Source organism: Sipha flava, unplaced genomic scaffold (genome assembly GCF_003268045.1).
Source record: "Sipha flava isolate LNK unplaced genomic scaffold, YSA_version1 121_pilon_pilon, whole genome shotgun sequence".
Classification (NCBI taxonomy): domain Eukaryota; kingdom Metazoa; phylum Arthropoda; class Insecta; order Hemiptera; family Aphididae; genus Sipha; species Sipha flava.
This window is the reverse complement of record NW_020271747.1, coordinates 895198-905925: the sequence shown is the minus strand read 5'-3', so window position 1 is coordinate 905925 and position 10728 is coordinate 895198. Positions and strand designations below refer to the sequence as shown.

At 29.6% G+C, this 10728-nt stretch overlaps 1 protein-coding gene across 2 annotated transcripts in view; it reads right to left on the bottom strand.

The window, feature by feature from the left end:
* Window positions 1–236: 236 nt before the first annotated feature.
* The window catches only part of LOC112694008 (zwei Ig domain protein zig-8-like), a 571990-nt gene continuing 561498 nt past the window's right edge, over window positions 237–10728 (bottom strand). For both annotated transcript variants that reach the window (XM_025569325.1, XM_025569326.1), the window contains exons 5-6: window positions 8229–8528; window positions 237–1006 (exon numbers count right to left, since the gene is read on the bottom strand). In XM_025569325.1, the coding sequence (XP_025425110.1) occupies window positions 825–1006; window positions 8229–8528 (482 nt within the window). In that variant the 3' untranslated portion in view covers window positions 237–824. The remainder of the gene's footprint in view (window positions 1007–8228; window positions 8529–10728) is intronic.

Here is a 10728-nt window from a genome sequence, read left to right as displayed (position 1 = left end):
AACGATACATAGTACATTACAATATAGTAATTAATTCATACAATTATGACACGGTGATGGTGAACTGGCTGCATAACACTATACGTATTTATATGCATATATTATTACGATGTAATAAAATTTAAAAACATTAATTTTTAATCGTTATTTTTACGTTTATCTATTCAGTATTTTTTTTAAATTATTTTTCTTAATTAATTTACATTACACACAAAAACACACTCAAGTATATTTATATATGCTCTTTTATATATTAATAATAAATAGTAAATACACATAAAAAAACTGTACACGTTTAAAAACAAATATCGTGCCGTCACCACCAATCGACGAAACACACGTGCGTTCATTGAGTATACCAACGATAGTAAATGTTATAGTATCATCGTTCTCGTCGTCCTAATAATAATAATATCAACTCTATTGATATAGTTGTTTAGATTTATCAGAAAATTCCGACACGGCACACGCGAAGGAACGTATTTTGGCAATATGGTAAAAATTGATAACATAATATTTTAATATTAGGTGATTGCACTCTGGCTAATCGCAATGGTCGTTTTTTTTGGCTATTATTATTATTTTTATTATCATTAAATATGTATTTAACGAGCATTTTGTGGACTAGCGAGGTGTTTGAAATGGATTGTGACAGATCATGGTGACGAGAGAAGACGGTTATACGGGTTTCGTGACTTTTCTGGATTGCTACATTCGGTGCAAGTCTCCTGAAGGATCGGTCACACCGTGGTTGTGGGAGACGTTTTCCTTCCTGATCCTGGTTCTGATCCAGTGGCGGCAACGGCGGGTTCCGACGATATCATTTAGACAATCATCGAGAAGAGGACCCGGATGACCAGATCGACGGCAAACGCGGTCGTTAACAGAGCGGCCCTCGTCGAATGACTGGAACTGAGTCCCAATACGGCTGACAGGGGTCCTAATAGGCGGATGGGTATTTGTGTACCGGAACTATGTCCTCGCTGTATGGCAGCAGGATGTTCACCTGAAGCAAAAAATATGAAAATTGCGTTAAATCGCTGTTGTCCCTCGACAATGGTAATGTATGTATCTACAGTATTAATAAAAATTGCATTTAACTTATACATTTGAATTTCAAATTTTGAAGTATGTACTTAATTTTGTTTACCTAACAATTGTTTTTTAAATTAAAACTTTTAGCAAGTTAATCACTTTTAGCAATAATTTTGCAAACATTTTTATGTTCTCAAACGTTAACACCATCTTTGTTTATTTATTTATCTTAATTAAAAATGTTTTGAGGCGAATTCTTGTTTCCGACAAATTTGGACGTTTACTGTGTGTATCCATGTTAGCAATATATCGTCCCAGTTATTGTAAACGGGAAGGAACATTTTTTAGTACTTTTATGGAAGACTCGACTTGATTACAATTTATTTCCAAGGAACTAAACTTTTACAATAATTTATCTTTTTTTTAAGGTCTACGGTCACATTTTTTCGTTGCAACTTAATTGCATATATTTTTTTTTAGTTCTGGAATTCATCTAGTCTCTCGCAGTATACACATCGTAACCTAACTTGACTTAGTTCAACATGCATCATGTTGGTTGCAGGTTTATATGTTATCGCCGGGAGCTTTTTTGTTATCGTTACACGATAGTTATCACTAGTGTGTACCATAATCAGGGTCCCTAAATTTTCTTGAAAAACATGTACAGCAGGATTAGGACATAGTCTCGTTTATCCGATTACAGTATTTTACTACAGGTGGCTGCGTCCGATGAATTACAGGCTTATCGACCGTTGGCTGCAATCGCTTTCGACTACATTCGGACGCTATTTTAAAACAATGTTGTCGGACCGACCACATGTAGATAGAGTATGGAACGATATATCGATGTGCAGTGAGAGTGCCTTGGTATGTACATCAGAAAATATAAAAAGAAAATACCTATACGAGAAAACGTTACGTTATTTTATTGTTGTTGCGCGTTTGTTATTGACTCATCGAGTGTTTGTTTATATTATGCTATGTGTTCCGGCTAACATATAATAAAATGTAATGTTTGTACGCCATTGCTGATGACTAATTTAAAGCCATATTAATAATAGTTTTGCTGTTAAATACAAATACATATATGTGTAAGCCGGCGCTGGCCGAGTCAACCGGTAGATGTTTGTTCGTCGTCTGCGAGCATACGCCGATTATACTTTTGTTTAGGTATTAATTTAATAATTCATTGTTGAAAACTTAACATTATCGTTTAGTTTTTTTTAATACAAATATAACGTTATTTGTTTTTAATAAATAGAAACAAAGTTTAAAGTCCCATAAACTCTGCTCTTTTCCCCTCGATATTATTATGGTAAAGGTAGTGCTTCATTCTTACCAACATTTCGAAATGAATATTCTCATTTTGATTTTAATATTAAATTATAGTATTTTTGTAGAAAATATGAAACCACGGAATCATCTTTTCTTGAATTGTATGAAAAATATTAATCTAAGATTTTTCTATATTAATTTTTATGTACAGACAGACAGGACAGTAGGGGGATACGATTTTTTACATTATGGGTTAATTTCCTGAAGATATACAAATCGAATTGTTTGCGTCAACTTTTAAAAACGAACCATTAGATTTTAACCGTTTATGAGCGATTGGAAATTATATTTTATTATTTTCAGTTTTAGATCAAAGCACATCGTGTACAATATTTTGCAGTGATTATTGCTTGTAAAATGTAAGAATAAGCCAATAAGCCCTCAGTTGATATTTTCAAGTGAACTTTTAAAAGTACTATGTACGCGTAGTGTTCCGTAGTAGTGTGCAGTATGAATATTAATAAGTTCTGGGGAATTATTTTTAATACAATACGTTATTATAATTATTTCCTATGTTTAAGTTGTATTGGTAACATAGATATGGTACAATGTTAATAATTTTTCGTGTTTACACATTGGAATATCCGATGAATCGGCAATTTTGCATTATTATATAATAAAATGGGTATAAAAAGCTATGCGATAAAGTTAAAAATTTCCACACTGATGAATCAACTATATTACATTCATTATATTTTTTATCTACGCCAAACCAATAATATATAGCAGTTTTGCTTGTTATTTTGTGACGTTGATGCAAAACGATTATAAAGTTAATTTAAATGAACGCGATCGAATGTATATTATTTGCCAAATAAACAGATTTACAAATGTAAAACTGTTTTTTTAATTAAAGTACACGAAGTTGTATTTTTACTACATTTTACATTAATTCGACACAAATCATAATTATATAACATTGTATTGATTAGCAAAACGGTTTTGTTGAAATATCATGGCGATAAGAAAAAAATAATAAACTGTGCGTAAATAACGAAAATGAAATAAATATAATATTAGAACGTATAGTTGGGTCATAGTGGTCTGGACTGCAGATTTAGTGAAGAAATTCACTATTCGAGGTGATAAATTTGAAAAGAGATAACTAAAATAAACATCAAAATATAAAGAGAGAGAGAAAGAGAGAAAAAGGGAAAATTTTTTTTGAATTTTCATTGCCTGTGAACAATATAATATTTAATTATTGTCGTATTTGTTTGGCGTAGTCAGTCTACTCGCATCTCATATTCTATTATCTATCACACCCGCGTTATAATATGGAAATGTATTTGACGACAGTTCTTATAATGCTACCCTATTTTAATAAATACCCCAGATTTAATTAACACATAATGTTGCATAATGTATATTTATAAAATAATATATTGGTATGTAAATTGCTAAATATTGCCTTTCGTAAAGAAAACCGTATTTGTACTATACCCGATGTACCGAAAAATTAACACAATATGATTTTATATAATAATATAACCTATACGGTGATTATGCGATGCACATAGTGAGACTAGTGGGATGTCAAGTTTTTTAAATCCTGAGTTTTTCTCATAAACCACTATTTACTCGTATTTGACTTATTTTATACGAAATGTCTACACTTTTATTTTATTACTATTAATCGAATTTATGTGCACTATTTGTAAATACGCGTTTACAGAAGGTAGTAGAACATTCAATAGTAATCAATTGTTTTGATATGTGTTTCAGATTCTTAAAATAAATTTGTTATTAAAAAAAATATGTTATTATAATATTATTATTGAAAACTCGATGTACTACATTACCGAAAAAATATTTTATTCGATTCGCTTTGTCATCATCTTTATTCGAAAACAACATTATTGATATCTCTGATATCTACGTTTACCGGACTTGATGAATATTATCTACGTTGCTCGTCCAGAGCACATTTTAATAATATTTTTTTTTAGTGATGGGTCGAATCTGATTTTTTGGTCTCAAACCTAATCTAACCGAACATTGTCAAAGTATTACGAACCCAAATTGAACTTATAATTATTCAGACAAACCAAACAGATCTGTAAAAATTTTTTATTGAACTAAACTCTAAACTTATAATTTTTTTCCCCTTCATTATTATATTCATTATCATAATTTGAAAATGCATTTTACAAAATTGAATACACCCTACAATATATAATAAATTATAATGATTATTTATTAACATCCAATACTATTATTTATGATAACATTTTTAAAAATATTGAGTACAAATAACATTTATATTTTTCCTTTTCACTGTTCCAAAAATAGATTTGTGGTTTTCATCATAATACCTCACGTCATAAGAAGAAAAATCTGTAATAATATTACTTAGAGATATTTACAAAAATAACCACATGCTTCAACATGGAATTATTTTATTTTAGCATATCTAATCGTAATAATATAAAAAAAAAATAGTTAATACTACTAAGATACTTACTATGAAATATAGAAATTTAATTTTAGATTGTTTGATTAAGAGTTTTCAAGTTAAAATGTCGAACATACCTAAATGATAAATAGTTCGGTTCGATTTTCTTTCATTTTGAGTTCGGATTACGAACTGAACCGCATACCTAGTGTTCGGTTCGGTACGATCCATCACTATTTACTGTTATAAATTGCGTTTATTTTATTTTCACGGTTGCCAATATTTTTGTATCTATACGATACCGATGGCGAGATACCGCTCGAAAGCTACTATTACGTAATTGCATCAAGATTGCCTATAGAATGCGCCGTATTTAACGGATAAAAGGTAATTGTTTATTTTGGGGATGGGGGTCAGCTGCGTTTAGTCATAACTTTTTGATTGTCGTCCTTCGTCACAAGATTTTTATAAGACTCCCGCTCCTCTAAAGATTTAATATCGATTCCACTGGCTATTGCTGCTATTTATGTTTTCAATTGATTATAATGGTAGATAAAACATTGATAATTTATTTAGATAAATTTTGAAAACAATTTTATGTCATAATACTGTTGTGGGATAGGTAGTATTTTGTATACAAAATTTAAACATTTTTAAAAAAAATTTGTGTTGAACGATCACACATTTTTTGAAAGACGGTATTTATTGTAAATCATCGAAGCAGCAGGAATTAATGTTGACTTATTCATAGAATGAGAGACGTTTCGAAAATTTACGATTCATATAAACAAGAGGAAACAAATAAAATGTACCCTGAATTTTAGTCTTGCAAATATTGTGTAAACAAAAGCACGCATTTTTTTTCTTGTAAATAATACGATACATTTGTGTGCGAAGAGTGTGTATTTACACCTGATTTATTATATATTAATTTCAGTACCACGTGTGTTTCATAAATCTGTTTTTACAGATTTCGGCAGTCGTCGCTCTTAAGACATATGTCTGCACATGTTACCAAGCGCACATGATCTTATTGCACATTATTGCGTATCACTCAATATCATTATCATTACACGATCACATATATCTATCTTCATTAGTGGTCTTACAGGAGAGCACTGAATTTAATAATGAGTTATTAATATTATCATCGATGCTAGTCGCTATAGGCGATTATAAAGGCAGGTATGACCACGTTTTTGATATACCACGCCGAATACTGATAATCATGTAAAATATACCGTCCCGAAATCCATTAACGTGCCGCCATACTCAGATATATTGCTTATACGAAACGATAACGTAACGATGGATCAAGAAAACTATTTAATAATAATATAATTGCTTCAAAACGGATCACTTGCTTTTCGTTATCCGATCAATATTGTCGGTGTTTGCACGTGCGTCCACATCGTACTTTTAGTATATTAGTTTTTATGCGGTATCGATCGTTGATACGTCATCGTTTTGTATGCACATTTCGAGTACAATATGACAAGATATTTTTTTTTTAACACATACGTGACCCCAATGCAGTTACAAGCAAACGGAAAAACAGTGACGAATCAAGATGACATTATAATACGTTCGATAATATTATTTTTGCTTGTTTTGCCATAACGTTCAATGTAAAAATACAATTACTTGAAATGTATTTCGACTAGAAAAAATAAAAATTAAATAAACAAGGTTTACTGTGTCGCTTGCTCTGAAATTAGTGAAACATTTAAACGGGTGAAATCAGTAAAGTTTTTCTGTTGATGATGTTATAATTTTTTTGTTTTTTATTTTTTACGCGTAATTAGCTGATGATTAGGGCTGACATTCGAAAAAAGAAATGCTCTTGCAAACTTAGTTTTTCGGATCTGGATTAGTTAGAGTAAAGTATGAAGTTATTGGCACTAATATAGTTATTTGCATGTCATAATTGTTTTATTGATATTTAATGTTTTGTTGGTCCTATAAGAGATTTTTTTTTTTAATATTTGGTCATATTGATAAGTTTTCACTCCAAAAATTATCAACATTTTATCTATACCGATTGAATAACAATTTGAAAAGATAAGAAGAACGCTTTGAACATAGACGAAACAAGTATGAAATTAATAGATTTTGTTATAATTAATATCGTGAAAATAGGGTTTAATACGTTTGAAAATGGTGTTTTATTGTAATGTTGTGTTATTTTTAATTCAGAAGAACATTTTTAACTATAAATTAATTAAATTACATTATTTACAGTGTTTGATATTAATTAAAATTCATGTGCCAATTATTAGTTTTTTTTTTTTACAACTATTTTAGTTATTGACATGAGGTGCCAATAAAAGAAATCATTTCACCTCGTCAGAATACATATAATACCGAACTAAGAATTTTCGTAGTCATACACAATACGTTCGTTGCTAATCTGAGAATCTATTAAAACACACTATGATTTTCTTAACGTTTGTCTTTTTATTAGATTTATGCGTATAAATACAATTTTTATTTAAAATTTGAAATAATTCAATACCTACAAAAAATGCATTACTTGAATATCTTTTTTTATGTGGAAATGTTTTAGATTTTATTTTTTTTAAAATACGAAAAAAATAAAAATCTTGAAAAATAAAATAAAAACTAGAAAAATACTGAACTAGTAGTCGTAATTTATTAACATTTATTTAAGTTTATCTGATAATAAAATGGCGCATCTCCTACAGCTTCACTTGTACAAATTTATAATATTTATATGTATAACAATTAAACGCTTACAGAGAAACATACCAAGAATTACTGTCAGTTAACGGTGCTTGGTGTTCAACAGTATCAAAGTGATTATTGAAAAATATTCCATACAATGGTCGAAAAATACCAACGGTAACATAATGGAAATTGTATATAAATTTTGATATCGAAACTGTACACAATCGGTAAATTGACTCTAACATGCCGTGATATTAGTGGTGGTCACAATCGAATTTCATGGATTATCCGAATTGTTCTATTACCTTTTGTGTTAAATGACACATTTTAATATTCACATAGATTTAATTAAGGTTATGCAGTTAAGATAAGTTAACTGTATATTCGTATCATGATATCACTGCAAGTCATAGAGGTATAAAATAAACTGAACAATTTAAAATAACTTCTTATTTTGGTGACTAATTATAAATTATAAGAAACATTAAGTCATGATAATACTGGATAATACTGTATACAATATTAACTGTAATTTATAATATTTTTAAAATTTGTCGTTAAATTTTAATTATAATAAAATAATTCACTAACTAGAAATTGATAGTAATTATATATCACACAAAAATAAAATCCATGAATCCAAATAATCCGGATACTCCGGTAAATCCGGATTTGAATATCCGGGATATTCGGAAAATCCTAATTTGAATATCCGGGATATTTGGAAAATGCAGATCTTAGGAATCTTATGTCCGTCCCTAAGCGTAATACGTACCGTTCAAGACGTGCAAGTACGCGCTGGCCGAGTCCAAGTTGGATGGTTGACACGTGTAGTTGCCCGAATCGTGCAACACCGCGTTGTTGATGGTCAACGTGGCCACCATCGTGTTGGCATCTAACCGCTCGCTGCTGATCACCTTTGCGCCTTTGCCGTAGTCCAGCACTCTCTTGTTATTCTGGTACCAGAATATGTAGTCCGGGTCCCGCACGCTCTGCCGAATCACGCACTTCAGGCTCACTGAGCTGCCCTCCATCACGTGGATGTCCGACTCGCCCATGATCTCGATCTTTGGTACTGTAGAAAGAGCACAGTCGCGTTGCACAATGAAAATACGTGTGGTGAAAACCGGGAGAATATTATATAGTGTTCACATTGAACAAGAAACGGTGATAAAGTGGCGCAGGATGAAAAAGGGTTAGAGAGAATCGGCCATGGAACTTGGATATGTTTAATTGCCTCACACATTATATAGGGTGTTATCGGTGTGCATAGTATTAACGCGGTATGTGTGTAATTAATATTAAAAATATGAGAATTCTCTAGGTCAGGGATGGATGGATGGTATTGCTGAATTGGTATTTTAAATTTCAGACCAATGTATTATTGCTATCGGAAAAGCAATTCTGAACGATAAGTTTCAGTTTATATTTCTAAAGACAGTTGATATAGTAGAAGAATCATATTTCTTAATGAGGTAGGTCGAACTTCTAATATTTTAAGTTTCATTCTAGCAGGAGGATTCTAGCATTTATGTGAACTATATTCTATAAATAATACAAGTTTCATAAAAATAACTCGACATTCTTACTTCTATCTATTTAAATAATCAAAAATAGTTCAATGAAAAAAGTTGAAATATCCGAATTCGTCAAAAATTAATTTTGTAACGTTTATAATTTATTTTAATGATTTTCCTGTAATTTTTTTCTTGACAACAATGAAAATCATATGAGAAGTTTAAAATATAGTTTTTAAATAATAATTGGAAATATTAACGAGTTTTTTACTACAATAATGTGTTGAATTTTCGTGATTTGTATTGTTTTGTCAAAATTTAAAATTTAAATGCTTCTTTAATTTAAATCAATTTTTTTTCTTTAATCAGTCATAGTCATAAATACATATAATGAACTTTATATTAAAATTTCAAGGATTTTTGAGAATCCAAAATTATTTTATCGACATTCTTGTTTACATATAAAGGGTGACTTCATAGAAAATATTGGCAATGGTGTCTCAGGTATTTTATTTCTGGTCTGATAATGTAATTTCATTTTTATTTTTTAGTGCGACTCCAGGATACAAATGGTGGTGCTAGAAATAATTATTTAGATAGGCGTGATTGTTATGGATCACAACGCAACTTAAAATTAACTTAATGAAAATAAAACTTTTTATTTTAAATGGCTGCTTAAATGTAAGATTTGGATAAGAATACCCTTTGTGAAAAGGTTTTAGTGCAAAACAAGTTACAATCCGTCACCCTCCGTAAATCATTAAATATTTATTTCCATCCTGTAGATTCATATTTTGGTATTATGAGCTGATAGAATGATATTATCAAAAATATTTTTGTGGAAGTTTTGTTAAAAATATTCCAATAAAAATAAATAAGTATGGTCCATGTGTTCAAAATATAAGAGACGATTTCCAGTTCGAACAAATACTGGTTTCTCAGTGGTGGATTAAAGGCCGGATGAGAAGGGGATAAACGGTAAATAATTTTCCCTGGGGCCTTCATCGTTCTATAATAATAATTATTGTGTGAAATATTCACCAAATGTTTACAATTTAAATTATTCACTTTTTGAATAATTTCTAAACAATCCATCCCGGTATTCTCTTCTAACCTTTTAACTACCTCTTGGTTCAGTACATTTTCGGATCGAATGACAATTTTGACGAAGCCTCAATCTCAAAATTACTACCGAAAACTAATAAAATCGTGACACATTGCAAAACGATGTGAGTAGTAAGTGAAATCATAATTAAGTTATAAAACTTTACGATAATCGCATTGCGTATAGTAATACTTGGGATCGTAATTTTGGCTCCAATCGATCAGATCAGAACTCTCAACATATAACGTATTATTAAAAAAATTTATATTAGCTAACAATTAGTGTAATAATATTATAGAAGTTCTTCGTTAATAAATAATTTAATGATATTTTTAAATGAGTTATGAATTCATAATTTTTTTTTTATTAAGATTAATTGAAAAAAATTAGGTTAACTTAATTAATAGAAATTTTCTGAAGATTATTAATATTTTAAATTAAGTTAATATAAAATATATAATAATTGTTTAATGTTCAATTAATTTTATTTTTAAAAATATAAATAATTTTTTTTAAAAAATGTTGGTGTAAGAAATAAATATTACAGTATATCATTTACATTTTTATCACACTATAATAATAATTCCAAGGATGAATATTATAATATATGTACAATAAATAAACAAAAATATTTGATTATCCATGAAAATTGG